Raw genomic sequence first — 24,481 nt, 5'->3', positions numbered from 1 at the left:
CGGAGAGATGGGAGGAAAGATAGGAAAAAGCAATAAAGGCTTATTTATCACTTGGTATCTTTATGACATGCTCATATGAGGAGTTGGGTGTCAGTGTTGTGCACTATTTTGAGTTATTTAACCTCACTATTTCTACCTCTGTTTGGTTTTTGCTTTTCATTTTCTTACTTTCTGTCTGTTTTATTCTGTCTATCATCCAATCCACTTCTCCTTTTTTTCCTCACAGTTTTAATAGCTGTCTTTTATCTAATTGCCCCTGTAACGTCACCTGCCTCTTAGTAAACAAGTTGAGTTGCGGACAGTATTTTCTGAACAACAGATTGTTTACATCCCCCATTTGGTGCATTACTTCAGCAGTGTCTTCTCTAGCTGCGTGTCAGTGATAGGATTTAACCTTCCACATGGCTGGGGAGTGGAAGGGTGAAAAACAGGGAGGCTAAGAGAGCGGATCGGTAGGCAGATAGCCATAAAACAAGACTCTAAACCATGTCACAGGCATGCTGAATGTGATAGAGACAAGAGGAGAGAGCAAAACAGAGGGACCAGAGGGGAAAACAACAACAGGAAGCACACTGGGGAAAATTGCTTTTCTCTTTTCCTCATTAGGGGAATTGTGGGGTTTAGAGGCAGAGAGGGAGACAGAGAATTAGATCTGCGTGTAGTGTGTAGTTTGTGATTGTGCCTGTTGGTAGGGAGATGATTGATAATACAGCGTTTGAGCAAATGGTAGTGTGTGTTTGAATGAATGAATGTGGCAGTTTTCTGGAAAAGGTATTTAAAAAAAAAAAGCCTACTATGCTAGGAGCATGGGCGTATGCACACGTTTCATACAGTAACCCATGTGAGTACTATAGTCATTTATTTATACAGCGGCAATTCTACGAGAGATACAGTCCAGTCCTGGCAAACTTGTGGGCCTGTAAAACACTTTGAGATGACATTGAGATTCAAGGCTCTAGCTAGCTACATCAACATGAACTTGAATTAGCCACAATTGTGGCTTTGGCTACAGTTAGCAGAATGCTAAACTATTGGGTACTTTTTCCTCTCCATCTCTGAAACACTTTGTTGAAATAGACATGTGTTGTATTGCATTTATCATCAGACTCTTATAGACTCTCTTCTTGACAAGTCCATCTAACCTTTTCTTTAGGATTTTCCACCTTTAAACTGGACTTTCACCTAAGGGACATGCATGCACATCTGCATCTGCACCCTCTCTGTTAAGACCTGTGATTGGCCAAAGTCTCCCACCATGGACTAAATTTCCTAAAGCCTGAAAACAGAGCCAAGAGGAGGTGCAGAAGTCCGGTTTTCTCCCAGACCATTTGAATTACGATATGCTAAAATGTTACAATGGGATTTTTGCCCAGTCACATACACACAAAACTGCCTATTCCGGCTTTAAGTGAGAGAAGAAGCATAGGAAGAATACTGTCTCCTCTCCTGTCCTCTCCTCAATCATTCTCTTATCCTTGATCAATAGTAGACAGTGTCAATGACCCATCCCTCTGCTGCGCACACATGCAAACACACACACACATACCCGAGACTGAATGTGATTTATTGGCTGATGTTAAGCAGCTAGTCACAGCTTGAACAAATGAGACGTTTGTTATTTGTTTTAACCTGAGAAAAAAACAATGTCACACACACATCGCAACCCCGTGTTTGTCACACAGGCACCCACACAAAATGTAAGACACAAAGAAAACAAAAGATAGATGCATCTTCTCTCACTATCCTCTTACTCACACACACACACACACACACACACACACACACACACACACACACACACATTCACAAATCTCTCTATGCTCTTTCTATAAAGGCCTTTTCCAGTCTTTTTCTGTGGTCACATTGTCTTCAGCTGCCTGGCGTCACGGGGCAAGTTACGTCAATGACATTTTCTCTCTGAACCCTCAGCTTCTATCAATAATGCCTTTGCATCTTTGGATGTGACACTCACACTCACCCCCCCAAAAAAACCCATCCCAGTCCCATTCCTCCCCTCTCCCGCTGTTAGGGCCTGTGCCTGGTTTCTCTGAGAGAATGAATCTTCATTCTCCCAAATGTTTTGGAGTGGCAGTGCACCATGTTATTCTTCAAATGAGTTAGACTGTGATGTCATGACTAAAACTTAAACACAGATATGGACACCTACAGGAAGGCTGCATCACAAGCTCCCAGTATAAGCTGAAATATTACCGAGAATAGGCTTCATGCTAATAAATTGCATTCGACATGTTTCGAGGTTTAACTCACTGAGTCACTCGGGGATGGACTGGGAATGAAAATTGCTTCCCCCCCATAACACACGCACACAATATTTATAATAATAACTTTGGGAAAATAGATGTTAAGTAGAACATGTTGTTTTTAGGAGGAGGCTGGCTAGAAGGAGCACATATTGACACAGTGGGACAGCCATCCTGGCTCTGGCTCAAATCTGTCCACTGCAGATGCTCTATCTTCAACCTGGATGAATAATTACTTAAATTTGTATATTAATATAAGAGAATACCATTAAAAAAATATAATACATTAGCAATTCTCACATGTATGATATTATCAAGCATAAAGTCCCAAGCTGCTCCATAGACAATATAGACTGATTTTGTGGACTCACAGTTTGATTTCTTTGTCTTTTTTATACCCAAATGAGCTTTGTCCTATTGTAGTGTTCTCAGTTCTGATATAGGAAATGTACCCATACACTTAGAAGATTCCCCTGGATGCGCCCTGTCATCTCATCAAGTTTTAGCACTCTAGTTTTTGGATTTTTGAGTGAGAAAATGGGCATAGTTCTGCTTTGATATAATAGTGTAATGTACAATATTAATGTATTAATAATGCCATATAACACTTGTTAAATATTAATTCCAGTTGGACAATACAGCAGTTTAAGAAATACACTCCCAACATTTATCATTTTTGTTAGCTTTGTTCTTTTATTAAATTCTTCTCCAAGAAAAAAATGGTCCATATTGATGGTGAATCTGTAATTTATTAAGGCGAAGCACTTACTTGTCAATAATCATAACCATTCATGTATAACAATGTGTTCAACATGTCAACCTTTTTCAAATGTTCTGCCCAGAGGCATCAGAAATATCTAAAAAGCCAAACCTAATCCTTGCTTATCTTATTCCTTTTATCTTCTGTCTTACCGCTTCAGTTGTAAAACCTTGACTAACAGCTGAACTGGTATCGCTGTGCTTACTGGGCCGTAGTCTCTGGTCTCTCTCCTCTCTGCTGCCAATGCTTGCAGGCTCGCTAGGCTGTAGGGATTTACTGGCAATGGCATCAAATGGACAATTAGTTATTTTAAAACATTTGACTGCATCAGCCATAAGGGACTTCAACCTCTTCTCTTTTAGCTTTGAGCACCGTCTCAAGTTTTCTTCTTTTTGTTTGTACATCTTGCACTACTCCACAATTTCTCCAAATGTCACCACAAATGGGCGGGGCTTAGGTAAACTTAGAATGGACTGGACCAAAAGTGCTGAAAGATGTAATATCCAACCACAGTGGATCAGTCAGCCCTCTTGTCTGGGTCAGTCAGTCACACGTCATTTTTATTACTTCCTTAAACCTGTAGTCCTTTGATACCATATTTTTCATTATTCAGGTATAAAGATGTACTTTTATATCCCCAGTGTCCACCTGACATCTTGTCCTCCTGGTGTTTCTTTTGATCTACAGACCCTTTCATCAATCCCTCACTCCCTTTTCCATTTTCTGTTTTCTTTCACAATGGAGGGGTCTGACAGATAAACGACTATTACCGCCTCATCACTTGTCCCTCAGTGAAATGGAGGGCAAAAGAGGCCAGTGCATTGCGGTGCATGTAATGAGGCCATTCAGAGATTGATCATCTATATGGCCTGGCCCCTTAATGAGTTATTGGTATTACGCACAGCAATAATGGCTCTTAAATCTTGAGACCACATATTGTTCTGGAAAGACATGTCAAAACATGTCTAATATATATGTAGTTGGCGTGGACATGCACTCATAGATACACACACAACCTTGCGGGTTGCCTTTCTGTCAGTTGTACACACACTGGGTGATTATCATATCAGATTCTGCATGTTAAGCGTATCAACATACAGTATATACACCTCCCAGATTAGACAGGTTGTGTGATTGTAGGAATGTAGAAATTGCGTAAGTTGATGAAACAACCGGTGATGTAGGTTTGGAGCAAATGATCTTACTTACGGCAAATAAACAAATAAGGCTATGTGTGTACTGAGAAGGAATAAGTGGACAATAATGTGGTTCAAAGTACCGTAGAAAACGAGTTTGGTATTGCTACTGAGGGAGATATCAAGCAGCATCACACCAACAAGGAGGCTCATTGTCTCCAAAATTAATGATTTTGCACGGAGACATGCTTCCAAATAACAGGCACTGATGATTTTTCTTTGAATGCCTTGTTTTGTGCCCTGAGATGTTAGGACACAGGAAAAGACCTAGTACCTTATTTCTGTTATTATATTTCTTTTCACCTTCTTTATCCTTCCTCCTTTCTTTAATCTGTTTTGTTTATTCCCTCTTTCTAATGATATTGATTTTCTGAGATATTCATTTGAGCGATGTGAATGCCATTGTTGCAAAGTTACTAAGTAAGTATTTGGTTTTCTGCTACTTTATACTTCTACTCGACTACCTTTCAGAGACAAATATTGGATAGTTCACTCCACTGCTTTGATCTTCCAGCTATTTTCAGCTTTGCAGTATAAGATTTTATTGTACATACAGTACTTAATTGCTACTTGGTTGTATCAAGCGTTTTCCAGTAATGTAATGCAACTCTTCTCCTGCATTTTGCGTTTAATACTTCTGTAAATTTACTGAAATATCAATTTGAAAGCAGGGCTTTTACTTGTAATGTAGTATCTTTGTAGTGTATTGATTCTTATACCTTTAGTAAAGGATCTGAGTTTTGCATAAAATAAAGATGTTGTAAGTGTGAGGGAATCCACGTTTTACTCTCACATCTGCCATTCATTTCACCACATAATTAAAAGCTAGGTAAGCAGGAAAAATGTATAAAACAATCTAAAACAGAGGGGTCTGGCACTTAGTAAATACAGTTTACAGGGTTTGTGGGTGGGAAGCAGTTGAGGGATCACATCCTTGTGTAAGCTCAAAGGAGGGCCTCCATGCAAGGTAAATTAGCCATTACAAACCAATGACTTTACATAAAGTTGGACAGCGTGTCTCCATTTCCTTTCACTGTACAGAAATGAAGCCAAATTATTCAGGACAGTGCTGCTGCCGTCTTGCACTGGTGACATCATTTAGAGCCAGAGTCTGCGGCATTTAATTACCACCATCCAATCAATTACAAACAGCACCACTGAACAAACATCAGGGTGTTCAGAGCTACCTGAAGTAACAGAAACCTTTGGGAAAAATTTATCTAACGTGTACTTTGAGTTTTTAGTTTGGCCCATGTCCCATCTACTAACATGGAGAGGGGAAGGAATTTATGACCTGTACTGCAGCTAGCCATCAGGGGGTGATAGAGATGTTTTGGCTTCACTTTTGGGAAGCTGTCATGTTATCCATCTTCATCATACAGTCTATGTTACAAACTGGATGAAAAAAGCATGATTAATGTACAAATCTAAACCACTTTCTTTGGAAGATTGCCATTGTAATGCCAAGTATGTTCTAGTTGTAATAAATGGGTCAGAACAAAATGTACTTTTAATCAGAAACAAGTAGAGAATACTTTTCTCATCTGTCAGTGTCAATAAAAAGTAAAGGGAGAATAAGAGTGACAGCGCCCAGTTTAATTAACTTTGTTCCTCTTGTTCTCACCACGTCCATTTTATGTTTTCTCTCTGAGCTATGAAGTCTTCTCTACACTTCACTGACCTGACATGTCCTTAGAAGCAAATAAATAAGATAAGTCAGTGAGTAAAGTAAACAAATAAAGGGCAGTAAACAAGAGTAATGCAGACTGATTGGGTGGAGTTGCATCACTGACATATCCTGCTAGCTAACTTGCTGTCACACACATCCACCATGCAAGAGAGTGGAGACAGAGGGAGTGGCAAAGAGGGAGGGGAAACTACAGCCTTTTGTTTTGTGTTTTTTAATAGCATTGCTAATTGAGTCGAGGTTGATTTATCGAGATTTCAGGTGGATTTGGCAAGTGTAATGGTGGAAACATTAAACCATTAATATTAAACTAAGTACAGTGGAGCAGGGGGAGACTTTAATGCTCCTTAATGTAATGTCTTACTAAAAAACAACCAGGACACAGGAAATTAAATAGAGACAGAAGAAAGGAGGAGATGGGAGGAAAGAGATAAAGATGAAAGATTGCACCTTGAAATTGAGAAGTGGGAGGGATACCGGGGGGGGGGGGGGAAGCTATGATGATGGAGTTCATAGGTGCATCTTTTGCTTTTGGATAATGCACAGCACAGCTGCTCCCTTGGGATGGGTCTCTCATTGCCATGGTAACTGTGGGACAGAGTTCACATAATTGTCCCTGGGTGACTGTCCATGAGCGTATGTGTGTGTGTATCTTTATGAGAAGATTTTGACCTTTATAAATTTAGGCCTTCAGAACAAGATTTGTTTTTTTGCCAAATGAAGGTCATTTTTGTCAGTCTTCATTTATTCTGGGAGATATTTTGGAAATTGGACTTTTGGGGTATCCACTGCTCTCACCTAGTTTCCTCGCTGTTTCTTTCCCCCTCAGTCAACACAGTAACACCATGAGTCATGAATGAGTAATTTAGCAGGTATCACTGGAAGGTTTAACTTCTAATAGATAGTGTTAAAAGAGGAGGTGTGCTTTTTGTAAAAAACACCAGGCAGCTGGAGTAAGACCATTAGCTCCTGTAGTGCATGTGCAATACAGTTTCTATCCCTGTGATGTTTAGTACTGGCTGACATGTAATTGAATGAAATAAAACAGTGTGTGGTATTCTGAATTTCTGGATGCAGTTTCTGAACTCTGTCGCTGTAGTTAGCTGCACATGAACAAGTCACAGAATGCAGGAAATGAGGTCAAGGGTAGCGTCCCTCTACGGCCCGTGTGGACTTTAAAAATGTTGCTATATTGAGACTCCCAAGGCTAAAACGTGTATGTGTTTTGCATCTGTGCATTATTTGTGGCAGATGGTTTGCCTGTGAGCAAGAGTCAGATCTGCATGGAAGCACTGGTATTCTATAGTTTTTAAATTATTATTATGAAGCTTCAGAGCCAAATTTACTTTTGTTTGACTGTTTTTATGGGGTTTTTTGTGTTAATCTCTGAACCACAAATGTTAACCTACCGACTGTGCTACTGTACAAGTCAGGATATCACTAAAGTCAGTAGGATTCAACCTTTTGGGACTAAAGGTCCGTGCAAAATCTGGCATTTTTGCCTTTTTTAAACGGAGATAGTAGAGAGCTCAACAAGAGAAATGACACGGCATACAACAAAGGTCCCCTGTTGTCTGCACATTGCACATAAAGAATTGAAGAAAATATATAAAATGCACTAAAGTGAAATTCTTACGCTAACTCGTGGTAGAAAAATGTAGCCAGTGGCCATTATGGCTGCCTTCTGACCTTGAACATATGTAACTGGCACCATTTCTAACATCATGAAGCGTAGTTTTAGTTCATCAAAGACATGGAGGTAGCTGGCCAACAAGGCATTAAATCACATCTTCTCAGTGAGCTGAATCCAATCTTTTGCTGTTTTCACCCTCGACCACGAAACAATTCCACTTCCAAGATTACGTTTGGAAACTCATGCTCGCACAGTTTGTTCATTATTCTTGCTAACTTATTTTAATGGCTTGTGTCTGTTTGAAATGTTGCCTGGAAGGGTTAGTGTTAGGCAGTTATTTGCTTGTTAAGTCATTGTGAGACCAGTAATGCTGTCCGTGGTCTGTTGTCTTTCAAAAAAAAACCCAAGATGGACATTTTCCAAGATCTCCTCTCCTGTTTTGTTTCTTTCTCTCTGCCCTCTTTCACTTACTCATCTCATTTCTGTGTCGCTGCCATTCACCGACTCCCCTCCTCCCTTCTGTTTGTCTTATCCACTTTGTCTCCTCCATCTATTCACTCTCTTACACTGCATCCCACTCTCCCTGTCTTTTAGTGCTGGTTTTGTTTCCTTGCTTAATTGAGGCAATGCAAGAGATTGTATTGTGCTGAATAATTGATGACTTTTAGCTGTATTTGAGCACACGTTTGTTGTATGCTCATAAACACGCACATAAACACAAGCCCGCTGCCTATTAGCTCGTGTCTATTCATTTCTCTTCTGTAGAGTGCATGCATTGTAGTAAATGTCATAATTGGAAAATGCCTTGAAGATGAAAAAGTTGGTTAATATGCTTGTGTTTTTCATATTTTAAACTAGGACACAAGGACAGGCTTGATTTTGTGTGTTTCTGAGTGTGTGCTGACTCTAGAGAGTGTGAGGAGGAACAAGTGTATCTGACAGGACAGGTGGCTCCATTGTGTCTCAAGCTGTATCTTCAACAGTCAGAGGTTTATGCATGTAAGACAGGCAAAGAGAGATGAGGGTCAGGCAAGTTGCGAAAAACGAGACTGCCAGTGTAAGTCTAATGCTTACATATACAATAGATCGACAGCTCAATAAATGTGTATGATGTTTCAAAATGTTTATACAAGCTTCATAAAACAATCAAAAGTCACAGTTTTTCTTACCGTTTCGACTTGGACCACCATGAACACAGAAAGCGCAGGAAAAGGATGGGCTGAAAGGGATAAAGACAGAGGCTTTACTTACACCTCCCTCCATGGGTGCTTTTATGAAAATGCATTTCATTCTAAAAATACCCCTTACACACCCAGCGCTTCAGAAGAGTAAGAAGCCCTGCTGTCTTGGTTGTAACACCACTGTGAGCCATTTAGATAGGATCACAGGGAGGTTAAAAGGGAGTTAGAATAGAAAATGAGAGGCCTGGATCACCTTGGGGCAATTGTATATATCCATGAACATCAAGGCAAGTCAAGTTTGTATTTATAGCCCTGAGTCACTGCTCTCGTCTCAAAGGGCTTCACATTGGGAAAATGGTAAATTAAACCAACACCACCCAAACAAACGTGCAAGCAAAAGGTCTGATTTACCTGGGAGAGAGAGAGAGATCCATATCTAGAATAATGAGACATCCTGAAACATAAAATAGATCAGGGGGTGCCGTTTTACATCGCTTTTCAAGGGCAGGTTTGTGGTAGCAGCAGGCAAAGCAAGGTAGTCCTGACATCCCTCTCCTCAGCAATGTCTTTCAGCTCCACTTGGAATTCCCATGGCGTTCCAAACCAGATGAGCTATATAATCATATATGTATATATGCCCAAACCAACTCAGCTGGCTCGTTTTGACGCGGGGAGCAGTGTGTCTTCCAGCTCCGTCTGGATGTCTGATGTTTGTCCGTTACCCCAATTTCAGTTAAGGTCACTACCAAGCACTTGTGACCATAGGTGTGGATTGGATTGGATTGTATATTGACTGGTAAATTGAAAGCTTTGCCTTCAGGCTTCGCTTCCTCTACAGCAGTCCCAAAAGGCCTGCATTACTGCTGGTGCTACACAAATCACCCTGTCAACCTTACACTCCATATATCTCCTTCGCTTCGGGCAGCAACTCACAACCCCGATAGGGCAATCCAATGTTTTTTTGGCAGATAACTATGCCGTCACACTTGGAGGTGCTAACTGTCATCTCGACTTCTTAACACTCGACTTTCAAAATATATGTTGCCCGCTACACAATATTGATTCATTGAGCAAGAACATATTGGGTTTTTACCATTCACCTTACAATGGCATGACTATCATACAGTTTCTAGACATGCACGGAGTAGGAACTACGCAAGCGGAACCAATGTGTTTTCAAAAATAGACTGTAAACTAATGATTACCTAACAGTAGGGCTGCACGATTAATCATAATAAAATCGTGATCTCGATTCATATGCATATGCGATCTAATTTTTCAATGACGGCGATTCTGCCGGCCCCGCCCATGCTGGGAGTCGGGACATCATCTGCATGAAAACAAGCGCTCCCAACGACGCAGCGTTATACCAAGTGATGCAGAGCGACAGCCGGCTGGCAGTTTGGAAAGCAGCGAGACAGGGGGGAAACACCCACTGTAGCCTCAGTTTGTGCCTCATACAGATCTGCTGGTAAATTTAACTTAGCAAGCGTGATAAAAGACGGCAGAAAGGCGACGTTGTGCAGATAAACCAAAGATTTATTAATTTTCTGTAGTAGTAAACACATGGGCCGATAACAAATGTGTTAACTAACTATGCTAAAGCTTTACAAGCTATTCAGGGCTGCCGACGATAACATTAACATGACAAACAGCAAGGCTACGGCAAGTTAACATACTGACACTCCTCAGACAAACACACACACACACACACACACACACACACACACACACACACATACCAGACAGCCTCTCAGTCCTTAGCCGCTAACGTTAGCTCATGTACAACACAGGTACCACACAGAAACTTTTACAAAGAGTCATAATGTGCTTCTAGTGACTGTCAAATCACCAGCGAAAGATGTTTACACTGCGGACACGGAGAACAGCTGCCTGCTCTCATGGGACAAAGATCCTCTTAGAATAAAGACGGATCACTCTTCTCTGCCGCCAGGAACAAACTGGGAGGCAAAGATCCTCTCTGAGGAAGAGGGTTCCCTTTGCTGCAGGGTTCACCAAAACGTTTTTGGTTTTTTTTAAATAAATTGAACACACATTAAAGAACATACAAGATCCTGTAGAGAATTAATACATATAATACAATATGATAAACATTGTCAAATTAAATGAAGGAAGAGGATTTTTTAAAGGCAAATAAAATATTGGGGATTTATGTAAAAATATACATAGAGACATATAAATAATTATATAATTAAAGATATGTAGGCCATGTTAGGTGAATACTCCTGTCAAATGCACGGTGTTGAAACGTTTAATTTTAACTTAATTCCAGGCCTGGAATACCTACCTCAGAAAAATGTTGTTCAACATTGATATTATTGTTAAAATTGTTCAAAAGCTGTAAGAGAAGACAAGAGACTAAAACTAAAACAGGAGTGTTCCCTCTCTGCTGACCAGAGTTTATGAGCTTTGTGTCTCTTGTATCAGGCACAATCATAGGCTTTGTTATTTAATGAAGTTTTTTTTATTATTTATTTATAAGTTTTGCTACTTTTATTTTTGTATCAGGCAATAAGCACAATATATCTTTATGTTGAAAAAAATCGTGAGAGAATCGTGATCTCAATTATAAGCCAAAAAATCGTGATTCTCATTTTTTCCAGAATCGTGTAGCCCTACCTAACAGCAGACATTTCCTGCAAGGTAGCAGACATGGCCGCAGCAAAAAGAGTGAAGTTGTCAGCGAGGGCCACCGCTTTCAAGAACGATGGAAAGTTGAATAGTTGGTGAAACAGTTGCATTTGTGTCATAGTATGTGGTCTTTTTGTTTACTCTTTAATAATTCATATGATGTGAGAAGCAGCACCAGAATCTGGCACCCATTCAAAAAGGTTTGGACACCTCTGCTTTAAGGGGTGGAAGCAACAACAATTGGTAAAAATGGAGGTGATGAAAATGTAGTAAAATTGATGTATAATTAAAAAAAAAACAGTGATAAATTATCAAGTGATTTATTTAAAGCCAACTTGATTAAAACAGGCACACAAATTTCATCCCTTCCGTTATTAATTCAGAAGCATTTTCATCACTTTCACTTTTTTAAATTATTTTTTGTTACTCCCATCCTTGAGGCCACTTGCCTTAAATGATAAATGGCATTTTGTGTTGAAAATGATGAAGCATTGCTCTGTCTTCATAATATCACAACAGCTTTAATCAAATCAGCCTTAAATTAATCAAATTACTAATGAATTTATTTTTTATTTTACATCCATTTGTTCGGTGCAGTTTTTCAATTTGCATGCTCTTTCATCACCTTCATTTTTATTAATTACCTGTTGTTGATTTTAACCCTCATACTTTGCAACATTCTAAGGCTCGTACAAGACATCAGATGTAAAGGTTTGCCAGAAGTTATTCAAATGTCAGATTTGCAGATAGTTTCAGTGAGTGATATATGTACACAGAAAAAAAAGAAATTGGTTCAGAACAGAGCCTTGAAGTTCCCCACAGCCTATATTTCAAATATTTGAGGTCACATTGTTGCAGGAAACTCAGCGACCTTAATTCCAGACCTCTGCGTCCTCTATCCAGACATACTGTATTCAGATTGTGCCTGTGTATACATACAGATCAATGTTCACACCATTCAATATACAAATAATCACATACATCTCTTATTCTTCTTGTCCAGGCCCTAAAAAACAAAAGTAATATGAACTGATTTCTATTCTTGGCACACACGCTCTTAAACAATATTTATATGAGCTGCAATTTCAGACAGTATGGGCAACATTTGTTTAAGGAGTTTCTGGGTTTTTTTGGAGTTGATCCTGACCGAAAGTTCTATAAGCTATTTGCAGAGTTCATGAATACAGGTCGAAAGTTTAGAGATGAGTACAACCAGGGCAACAGTATCTGGGGAAACTAATTTGAGCTGCACACAAACAGCTTGTGAAGTATCATGAGAGCTGTCTGAGAGGAGGCAGCATTATCTCCAATTAGAGCAGAGCGTCTTGTGACTGCAGCCTGTCATCATGGGTTAACTTGACCAGCACAATGAGGCCGTTCACAAGATTTGCAGCAGACTCAAAGAAAGTAGAATTGATTTTGTAGACTGAGTTAAAGACTTTGATTTTACAAATACACCCATGAATGTTTTAATGGACTATATTTAAGTTCACATTTATGTCAGATATCCATGTTTAGATCGCTCTATAGACCTGCTTAATTACACATGTCGATAACTAATTATCGCTGGTTTTGTTTGCTTCTCATCTCCTTTAAAGCTGCACACTGGGTTTAGTTAGCTGAAGGGAACAAAAGGAAGGCAGATTTTTGTCTGTCTGTTGTTTTTACATTAAGATGAGTTGGTTTCTACACATACCAGACTCGACTGATTGAAACTACTACTATTATTCTCATTTTCAGGTTCATACTTGCATTTTGGGTTTCTACTAGAACATGTTTACATGCTTTAATGATCAAAAGTCACATTTTCCTCATACTGACACACTAAGACACTCCATTTTAGTTCCTGTCTCTTTAAGCCACCACTCTGAAAAAGTCCAGTCTGCTCTGATTGGTCAGCATTTGCGGGTCATGGTGTCTGCACCATCTTTACAGCTGGGAATGACTGTAACAGAGAATAGCAACCCTTTCTACTGTGAAAAAACACCAATAAAAGCTTTGAAGCGCCAGCAGGGCTATGATCAGAAATCTGGAAGAAATCTACAACATCAGAAACCAAGATTGCATGTTTCCCTGACATTAGCATGTAGCTAAAAGTAGCAGCGTGCTTTCAGCCAAGGAATGACTGTAATGGAGTATAGTGGCATTGTCTTCTGTTAAAAATAAAAAAAATATTTGGCTTCTAAACACAACCAGGCATGTTTCAGCAGGACTATGATCAGAAATCTGGAAGATATTTACAACATCAGAAACCAAGTTTGCATGTTTCCCTGACATTAGCATGTAGCTACATGTAGCAGTGTACCTCCAGCCGAGGAATGACTGTAACTGAATACGGTGGCATTTTCTTCTGTTAAAAATAAAAGAATATGAGCTTCTAAACACAACTGGACATGTTTAAGCAGGAATGTAATCCAAAAGATTTACAACATGTTTGCATGTTCCCCCGATATTAGCATGTGGCAGTGTAGGCTACATAATGTAAACTCTTGTAATAGCGTGCCTGGAGCAGTTATTCATATGAAGAAGTCCATCACGAGCTGACATCAGCTAGTCTCAAAAGTCGAAAAAACAGTGTTCAGACTGATCTGAAGCCTGAGGTTTTTGCTCACAGGGATTATTTTTCCATATGTTTACCTCATTATTTGGAACTACGGCCACGTTTAATGAGAGCACCTGACATTATAATATTATACATATGACAGAAAATAAGGAAAGCATAATAGGTCCAATTTAAGCAAATACCATGCCACCACACAACAGCAACAGAGCTTATATTTTCAATCTCTGTGTGCTTTATGACTAACATTCAAAAGTGCATGTTATTAAATTGATAGTCAATGGTTAAAACAAATTTTCACACAGGGAGTTTCTGGGTTTTTTATGTTTTGGCCCACAAGCAACTTCCTGTGGTAAAACTGTAGCTGAGGTTGATTTTCAACCCACCTCAACCCATTTATGTTGTAACTACAACAGAGACTACGCTGAACCAGTGTAGTCTCTGTTGAAAGTTTGTGTCTTGTGGTTTCTTCATATTCTCCTTTAAGCCATGTTTACTGAAACACAGCCAAAGCATGTTGAATAGCTACAGCTGTTGATAAGAACATGCTCATAGGTTTCTGAGCTCCTTTTTTAAAAATATGCTGGTACCAAAATTAACAAGTTTATACTATGACATCTATATGTATATCAACACACAGTTGATTAACACCTTGAACTCACACGTTCTCTTTAAGTCTGTCTTTGATTCAAAATAAGAAAAACATTTTTTTCATCCACACTGGATAATCATGTCACTATACTCTTTAACTATTTGTAAGTTATAAATGGACTGCACTTGTAGAGCGCTTTTCTAGTCTTCGGACCACTCAAGGTGCTTTTACACTACATGTCACATTCACCCATTCACACACAGATTCACACACTGGTGGCAGAGGCCACCATACAAGGTGCCACCTGCTACTCTGTAACTATTCACTCGCACTCACACACCAATGGCACAGCCATTGGGAGGAATTTGGGGTTCAGTATCTTGTCCAAGAATACTTCAACATGTGAACCAGCGATTGAACCGCCGATCCTCCCATTAGTGTACAACCACTTTACCTCTGAGTCACAGCCGCCAAGCCCAATCCTATTTTTAGTTGTAATGATGCCTATTTTATTTTAAGAAAGAAAACTAAGTTGGCAGCATCATTATATTGAGTGGAAAAAAAGTTTTGTTCATAACTTTCTAAATATTTCCGTAAGTCAGATTTACATATTGAGCAACTTTTGTGATCTTTAGTCAAATTTGAAATACAATTCTGTGGGTTTGAACATTGTTGGCCCACTCAAAATGCATTTGTAATGATCCACCCACTGAGGACTCTGTGGGCTGCAAGAGGTTAAAGCAGCATTTTGGGAAGGAGGTAATACACTGTAGATAGATCACTAAAGGCAGAGGAGAGGGCAGACAGTGTATTTTGTGTGTGATATTGTGTTAAGCCCTGGGAAGTGGTTGCAGGCAGTAGTGGGCTCGTATGTGTTTGGTGATTTGGGCTAGAGAGAATTTTACATCATTTTGAAATGACAGGAGCATATCAGAGAGGAGATGGGTGGGTGAACAGATGGGTGGCTAACACTTTGTAACAGTAATCTCCTCAATTTCTGCCCGAGGTTCAGCTTGTTTTTAGTTTGACTGAATCAGTGCAGCAAGCTTCAGTGTGGTAGAGTAGCTATAACAACAAAACAGAAATATATCTCAGTAAGATCTGGCACTGATGTCACAATGTGGTCTCTAACAGCACAGCCTTTTTCTTATGAATGAAAAATAGTATTGGGAACAAAAATATAGTTGTGTTATACTGCGTAGTAAAATACATCTTACTATGCCTCTGAAATGCCTCATTAGGGCCTGATGGAAAGACCAGCATGTCATAATTTTTAACCTGTCATTCAGCTAGTTCAACATGCATGGCGTGCTACATGATGCCATGGTTGTAGACATTCCGGATCCAGGAAGTCCAGCTCTGGCCCCTCCAGTCCGAGCTCACAGGCCATGAAAGATTGTGTGCTGTCATCACTTAATCTAACAACAGACTTAAATATCATCTCGTCTGATCCTGGCAGTACAGCTCGCTCATACCAACATCTAGCTTGACAGAGATATTTCAAAACCATATTCAATGACCGCAGATGAAACAGCTGTGATAAGAGGCAGTGAAGAAAATGATAATCATGCTGAGCTGTACTTGTCAGATTTACATATGTAGACAGTGCATTAATTGTCCAAACTGTTTTAACTAACTGTTCCCCCCTCCTGTGTTACTCTGTCCCCTCTTCTAGATGTTGGAGCCTAAGGTTGATTCCCCTTCCTGTGAGCTGGGCGGAGTAGGAGATCGAGGAGGTGTGTGTCTCCACCTGCCCCCCCGCAACTCGGAAGGTGAGGAAAGCAGCCTGTATCCCTCCAGTCCCTCAGAGCCCCCAACCCTGGGCAGCCCTCACCCCTCAGAGCCTCTCACCCCTTTGGATGAGATCTACATGCCTCTTGGGGGTCTGATGGGATCTGAGGAGCGACACAAGGTACCTCCCACACCACCTCCTTCCACTGAGGGCGAGGATTGGAAGAGTATGGAGGGGAATGAGATGGAGCTCTGGAGAGAGGTGAATACTTTGGAGAGCCGGAAAGAGGAAGAGGAGGAGGATGGGGCCAGCAGAAAGAGTGCAGGAAGTGAAGGGGAAGAGAAAGAAGAACAAGAAGGAGAAGAAGAGGGAGAGAGGAATGAAGAGGAAGGCAACTTGAACCTGGTGGTGTCAAACACAGATGAGGACAATGCCTCGGAGCCACCTGACACCAATGCTCCACCCTCGTCTTCCTCGTCCTCATTTGTCATCCCTGAGCTGCGCCTTGATCGCTCGTTTAGCGCAGATGCCCTCTCCTCACCCAACACTGATGAGGAAGAGTACGATGAAGATGAAGACGAGGAGTCTGAGGAAGAGGACGATGAAGACGACAGTGATGATGCGTACCTGCAGCGCAGCGACAGCAAGCGCCGCAGCATGGTGGAGGGTGCCACCTGTGAGAAGCATGGAGGAGGGGGGCTCAGTGTGCAGAACTCCCTCCGCAGGCGCACCCACAGTGAGGGGAGCCTCCTGCAAGACCCCCGCACGCCTTGTTTCACCTCCGACAACGCCATCAACTGCCTGGAGGCGGCAGGAGGGCACCACAAGGGCGGCTGGACACTCCCATCACCCAAAACCCTGAAGAAAGAGCTGACGAAGAATGGAGGCTCCATGCACCAGCTGTGTATGCTGTTCGCTGGGAGGAAGGTAAGCAGCGTCACACTGAAATAATACTGTATACTGAGTCATGCAGGAATAAAGATATATAAATACAGATAATAAAACACACACACACACCAATACTGGGATTTCTTTAATAGTGAGTATTTCAGGCTTTCGTCTTACCTCACATACTGAGTTAAATGTCCTGCCCATGTATTTCCTAACTATTGAATCAGCAGTGTTAGAGTGATCAGCTCAGCTCAAAGTTTCAGTTCACTGGTTTCTGTAAAAAGGGTGACATCAAGTGGTACAACAGAGCAAGTACACAAGAGTCCTGCAGTCATAAGAGTGTTCCTGTCTTATGAGCAGTGTATTACTACTTCAGCTGTAAACCAGGATCCTCTTGTGCCTCAATTTACAGTACTATTTATACCACAACGTCTAAAAATATTCATCAGTCTTCTTACGGAATTGCGGGGCAGTGGGGGGCGGCTCGGTGGTGCAGTGTTAGCACTGTTGCCTCACAGCAAGAAGGTGCATGTTCTCACAGTGTTAGCGTGGGTCCTCTCCAACTGCCTCCCACAGTCCAAAGACATGCAGGTTAGATTAATTGGCGACTCTAGGTGTGAATGTGAGCATGAATGGTTGTCTGTCTCTATGTGTCAGCCCTGTAATAGTCTGGTTATCAGTCCGGGGTTTAACCCGCCTCTGCCCAATGTCATCTGCTCATCACCCTGTATCAGGATAAGCAGATACAGACAGTAAATGAATGAATGAATCACAGCATTGCCTTTTCAACTATTCAGCTGGAGTTGCATTATACTGAACTGCATCCAAGTCACAAAACATTAAGGTTAATGATGTTAAAATATTTACTGCACAAGAAAAGGCACTCAGCCTCATTTGCATTATTATAAAGCCTCACTGAAGGCAAACATAAGCATCTTCTGGCTCTGCTAACTGCTTCCACTACAAGGCACAATTATCTTGTAGTTCACGCTCTCTTACATACTGATACAATAAACAAGACATCCCAAAATATGACATAAAACAAAACAAAGACACTATTAACCAAAAGAAAATCATACCATTAGTATACTAGTAAGAATTATTATGATATTGTGAATTTTTCAGGACTTAAATAGCAGTATATTCTGCATATTATTAACATTGTTTACTGTTGAAATGTAGCCTCTACTGTATTTAAAGCACTTGATGGCTGTGTTGTCCATCTTAACGTAAAAGTTTATTCATGTACTCACACACAAGATAAGCTGTTGCAAATCATTACTTTTCAACTCCTGTTTGAATAAGCTTTGTGCAGCGAGCTCTTCATTTAAGAGCAGGTAACAGTTGTTCTAGTTGTCCAACAGAGGGAAGCATGCATCACAACCTGTTAGCCCAGATAAGTGTGCATCATATATTTTCTCACCTCACTTTTGCCAAGGTTGAATAATGACCAGTGATTACCAAATCTCAGTGTGTCTCACTTTCCTGTTAACTATGATTGAATGTGTTTTATAATTTCTCAAGAATTATTACACTTTAACTGGAACACAGACAGGTCATACTTGATCTCTGCACTGATTTCTCCCAACAGCACTATTTATAGTAGTTTGAACTGCACACCTGCACACCTATGACATCAGTGTGCATTTGGCAAATGACTGCTCCTGAAAGAAGAGTGCAGAAAAATGGGGAGAAAATAGAAAATGACAGTGATATCAGAGCTTCACAGACAACCCATCGACTTAAAGATACACAAATGCCAGAGGTGATCAAGTGCTCACTCTGTCATTGTTGAATATCAGAAGCACTGCTCCGTTTTATCTCCCTCTCCTTCCACAAGTCTGTCAGCATGCTTGGTAGCCTTAAATGGCAGTGTGTGTGAGCTGTGCGGAGGAGGAATGCAGCAGACAGGGCTGGAGCCTATTGGTCTTGGCAGATTCAAGGGTAATTTTACTACCTATTGGCGTCATAGACACAGTTCCTTTGAGGCTTGTGTTTCCATTATTTAAAATGATCTATCAACCCCCCCTCATTCATAAATCTTGTGACATCTCCAGGTGCAGACTATGAGTATGTGTGTTTGTGTGAATGCGTATGTGTGGGTGTCTAACCTCTGCTTTTATTTGATAACATCCTCAAAGTTTTTAAAGCTTGTTAGTGTTTATTTTCAGTATTAAAATAAAAATATGAAAAGAAGCAATTATCATAAAAGTCTGGAGAAGTAAAGGCTAATGTGCATGATGTGAGTGTTTACATTATCATACATTTTATCCAGTCATAATTGAAAGATTATTTTATATGGACAACACAAAGCCTTAGATTCCCTGTTAGTATACTGTTAGACAACGCACCTTAAATAAACGCAAAGTTCACTCAGTTTCACATAGGACACAAACACACCAGTGTCTTGAGTGAAAGTCCTGTGTTGTTTGACCGATCTATCACCCCAACCTGTGTCTTAATGTGGACTTTACACACGGTGCATTACTTTTCATAGGTATACGTATGAACAGTGCATGAGAACAGCCTGAATTAACAATATTTGTTATACATGTTATACATGTTTTTTTTAAGTATTTGGCACTCTTTTGAATTGTGTGCAATTAATAATTTGGACCCAGTGACTAACCGAATCGAGTAATCAGATTTTACTGAAGGTTATTTTTAGGTGTGGTGCATATAGTGTATGTGCACTATAGAGAGAAAGAGAAGTTTGACAAAGCATAGACTGGCTCTCTTTTGTATAACGTGAAGCCCCCGCCTCTGTCTCTTTCTGCCCGTCACCCCTCTTTTCTCCTGCCAGGCAGTGTTTACATGCCCTTTAACAAGCACCGACTCTGGTCCTGTCTTTTTTTCCGCTCTGCACCTTTTCTTCTCACTTGATGTCTTTAGTGGCCCATCATCAATGCATGGAGAGCCAGAGACAGACAGAGAGCAGGTCTAGAGAAATAATGTCAAGTTTGTTTGACTAAAAGATCTTTCTTGACTACCGCTTAAGCAAACTGTGTCATTCCTGTAACCGACCTGCTAAATCAAATCTGGTTTATGTGTCACTTTTTAAAACAAAGTCATGAAGTGATTCCTGAACCAAATGTGAGGTAAAGATTATTATTTTTTAAAAAGGATCACTTGTAAAACACACAGTAGAATGACAAAAATAAGTATGATGTGTCTACATTTTGCACGACTCTATCTGTCATATCAGTGTTAATATTCAGTGTGTTTTAATAATAGGTTTATCACAAAAATACATTTGACAATAACTACTTTAAAAGATGGGAAAAAATAGAGATATACATAGGAACCTTTCTGTTATTCAAATTTGATAAGACCCAGCTACCGATGCTGACAATTTCTTTCTACAGTTGCTGAACAAACCCAGAGCACTGCACTGACATTCAATAGAACATCATTTGCCTCCTCGTAGAGGATGGTTTCAAATCTGTTTTTAATGGTGTATGTAAAAGCTCTTCTAAATTACATTGCCAAATATAGAGACCATCATTGATTAAAGGAAAGGAAAAAAAGCTGTGAGAGCTATGCCTGGATTACAAAGGTCAACAAAGAATGTTTTGTTTTTACAGGGAGCATAAAAGCACCATTAAAACATTTCGCTAATAAAACAACAAAAATGGAAATTTAAAGAAATGAAAGTCCAGGAGTAATTAAAAAAATCCACTGATCTGTTTTACAGTTTGTAGCCTCAATGGAACTGCAGAGACTGAAATTTCCAGTTCCAATTCCCAATTTCCATTGCGAGGCGTTGAGAGGCGTGCAGTAAATAGCCATATAAGCCTAAACCACTGCATGTTTTTTCCAATCAGACCGTTTAATAGAACTCTCATCTCGCTGTCTAAACCCTCAAATCCTCCCTCTCTTCCCAGACACCACACTATCCATCATCTTGTTTTAGTTTGTGAACGCATTACGTCCACACAGACGTTGCTGCAACAGACACGTGTGGGATCTGACCCATTTTGGCTCAAGCAGACCAAACATTTTGTTTATGGGGTCCTAATGTTTGTTTGAAATCTGGATAAATATCGGCTGTCGTTTCAGACGCTGGGGGGGAAACAATTTTAATGTGTTTACTGGTGGCTGTGTGATGGCTTACATTCCAGTGCTGTGTCAAGGATATACAGGGGTGTATAGTAAAAAAATGAAAATAGGTTAGCATGCATTCATACTTGAAAACAGGTGTGCTAATGGGTCATCCTGCCAGTGCATGCAAACACACACAACTACACACACTCAGAAACATAAATAAAGTTGGTATGATGCAATGGACACCTACAGGGTGAATTAGAATGGTTGCAAAACTTCCAGCCAGGTGACCAACATTACCACTATACAGTAAAAGTTTATAGATTGCTCAAAGTATAAGTTATGATATTGTTTTTTAGATTTCAGTATAAAAGGTGTGGCCAGATGTGGCCAGGGGTCGTCGCTGGAAGCTACCTCTTGGGTTTTGGGTTTTACACTTTCATCATATTGTGGTCAAAACACAGATGGTGCTTCTTTGTTTTCCAGGCAGCTGATACCTTGACATATGCAGTAGTGGTGCTCCTTGCGTGCTCTCACCCCTACATTCTATATCTGTATTTAGAGCAGAGTAGTTGTAACAGAGGAATAAATGGCAAATGTAGCAGATTAAAAGTAGATTACTGGCTAGAAAATATACTCTGGAAAGGAACATAAAAAGTCCTAACTTCTTAAAATAATACTTTATTTACTCATGTGGGTTACGTGTAACACATTAAGTACTGACCTCTGATTACTACAGACCTGATTTGCAATTCTCAAGTAGAGGAGTCTTTTGTTATGAACAGACCGATGCCCTTTACAAAGGGAACAAAATGAAACAGAACTATTAATCAGACCGAGGTACATTTGCTTCTCTCCTTTATCATTTTTACATCATCACTCCTCTGTCTTTTTTATGACACAATATAGATGTAAAGCAGTGGTTCACAATAACTCATTAATAAGGTTTTTATATTTAACAGTGGCAACAAGAGGTAGATGAAGTCTCTTGTTTTGATTGAGCAACATTCAAAATTCAACACTCAAGCAGGCACTTTCCATTTAACGCTGGTGCACCATGCGCACAATCAGCCCATCTATCATTTCTGTCTGAAGCAAACCTGTAGGCTACTGCCCAACTCAATTAATGTTCTAAAGTAAATTAAACATTGCAACATTAGCCTGGTCATAAAACAAGAGTGAAACAGTGAAAATCAAAATGAACGATGTAGGCAGAAAACACAGCATGTTGTGTTATCCGCTGAACACTACAGGGTCATCTAACACTAGGCAAACAGGACACCCAGCCTCGTCTAATCTGTCTGACTCACCTTTGTCCTCAGGGCTAAATCCAAAATAGCAAATCGATTTGGAAACATGGAAGAATTCGAAAATAAAGAGCACAGTATGTTGTCATATGTGCACAAGAATTTGGTTTGGACTGACCTTTCAGACTGTTGCTGTAAAAGAAAAAAGTAAATATGCACTAAAATAGACTCCAATGAGACAGCCAACATAGCAATACAATAAGGTGTTTTACCTTATAAAGGTACCTTTTAGAGTAGCAGATATATACGTAGGGTAAAGTACACAAAAATATATTTAGAACATGTTTGTACTATTGTATCGTCAGAGTTTAATGTGTCTTCAATTTCCTGGATAACAGGATAAACAGTTACAGGAACCTAAATGTGCTATTTTAGGCCAACGTAGCAAACTATTAGTAAACATGGTGTAGTCTTCAAGTACCTCAGATACATGTTTGTGCTCTCAGACAGGCCTCCAAGACAAAGCTATTAGCGCTGACTTCTCGTAATTCCCCAGGCGCTAATGTGCATGTTCCTTGTCTTTACCTAACCTAAAGGTTATAGTATGAGAGAACACAGTTGTTGATATCAAGACTATGACACGTCCCTCACATGGGTCAGCACGCATGACCAGAGCTAATAATAGTATGTTTTTATGTTTTAATGAACCGTATAAGTGGTTTGTGGAAACGACTGAAAAGCACCATAAGCATCCTTTCAAGTGTTGTTTTGTCCAAATATGAGACAAAGTCGATTCCACAGGTGATTTTCAGGCCAAGGCTGACATCACGATCAGCACGTATTCTTCAACAGCATTGTGACACACTGAATGGGTAGTATTGTAGGTAAACAAGAGAGTTTTCCTTTATCTGGCATTGCAGTGAATGGCCTGCAAAGGACAAAAGGTCTCAAGGGTCGAAATCCATGTGAGATGCAGCCAGGCTGAATATGTCCAGTGAAATGCTAAATGAGTAATGTGTAAATATTTACTGAGCAAACTGAACAGGCCTCCAGGACAGTCAACAACGTGTCTAGTCACTCAAGTATCTGTTGACAAAAATGCAAAGGAACTGAATGTCATGTTTTTCAGTTGATGGTGTTTTACGTCAAAGTTCATAATAAAATTTTAATGACTATACTTGCAAGCATGCACCCGTGTTATAGGAGGCAATATAATGTATGTGTGATTGCCTCAAAAGGAAGTAGAAGCATGAGACAGAAAGGACCATCTGTGCAGTAGAGAAATAAACACATTTTCATCATGGACGATACATGTGAGAGAGTCCTTCTGCATATTCTGTTCTCAGATGTAACTAATATACATTACACAACCAAATTATCCTTTCACAGTCTCTTTCCATTATTCTACCCAACACTTTCCAGTCTTATTATTTACAGCCCGGGCTTTAACAGTCTTGACACATTAGGCTATAAGAAGTAATGGTACTTCATACACACACACATGCCCGCTGCACTTATTGCATATAGGCATTGTGAGATAAATCAAAGAAATTGCAACCTTTGCTAAGGCTCGCCTTACTTAGTTAATGTTGCCGCGTCTGTCAAGCCTTCAAATCTAGCACGGCACACAGGCAGTTTACAAGGAGTTTAACACAGATGCCAATAAAAGCAGGCTTTTTATTTCTTGCTCACACCATGTTTATTGGCTAACATATCAATGGCAGCCAGCAGATTTTGTCAACTGTAGATAGTTAGCTGCTAGTAGCCAGTTAGCTTGTTAGCTTACACCATTACATTTGTCTTAACTGGTTGAACACACTTGTCACTTCAAAAGTTACATTTTCAAAACAGTTCACACACAGGCCTAAACTGAAAGTGTGTGGCCAAAATAACACATTTTGTTTGCAAAATGCTCAAACACTCACAAAAAAATAAAAAGACATGCAACAGAAGCAAATATTTCCATCAATCAACACAACTTGCTGTCAAAATAATGTATTCATTCAATCAGTCATTACACAGTGGACAACAAAATACAGCTGTCA

General features: G+C 40.0%; 1 protein-coding gene across 5 annotated transcripts in view; it reads left to right on the top strand.

Moving 5' to 3' along the window:
* The window catches only part of rgs3a (regulator of G protein signaling 3a), a 194,823-nt gene that overhangs the window by 132,632 nt on the left and 37,710 nt on the right, over positions 1-24,481 (top strand). For all 5 annotated transcript variants that reach the window (XM_049604582.1, XM_049604583.1, XM_049604586.1 and 2 more), the window contains one exon: positions 16,198-17,181. In XM_049604582.1, the coding sequence (XP_049460539.1) occupies positions 16,198-17,181 (984 nt within the window). The remainder of the gene's footprint in view (positions 1-16,197; positions 17,182-24,481) is intronic.

The sequence above is a fragment of the Epinephelus fuscoguttatus genome, linkage group LG18, assembly GCF_011397635.1.
Source record: "Epinephelus fuscoguttatus linkage group LG18, E.fuscoguttatus.final_Chr_v1".
NCBI lineage: Eukaryota > Metazoa > Chordata > Actinopteri > Perciformes > Serranidae > Epinephelus > Epinephelus fuscoguttatus.
Note: the sequence above shows the minus strand (reverse complement) of the source record. Positions and strands in the feature narration are given on the sequence as shown.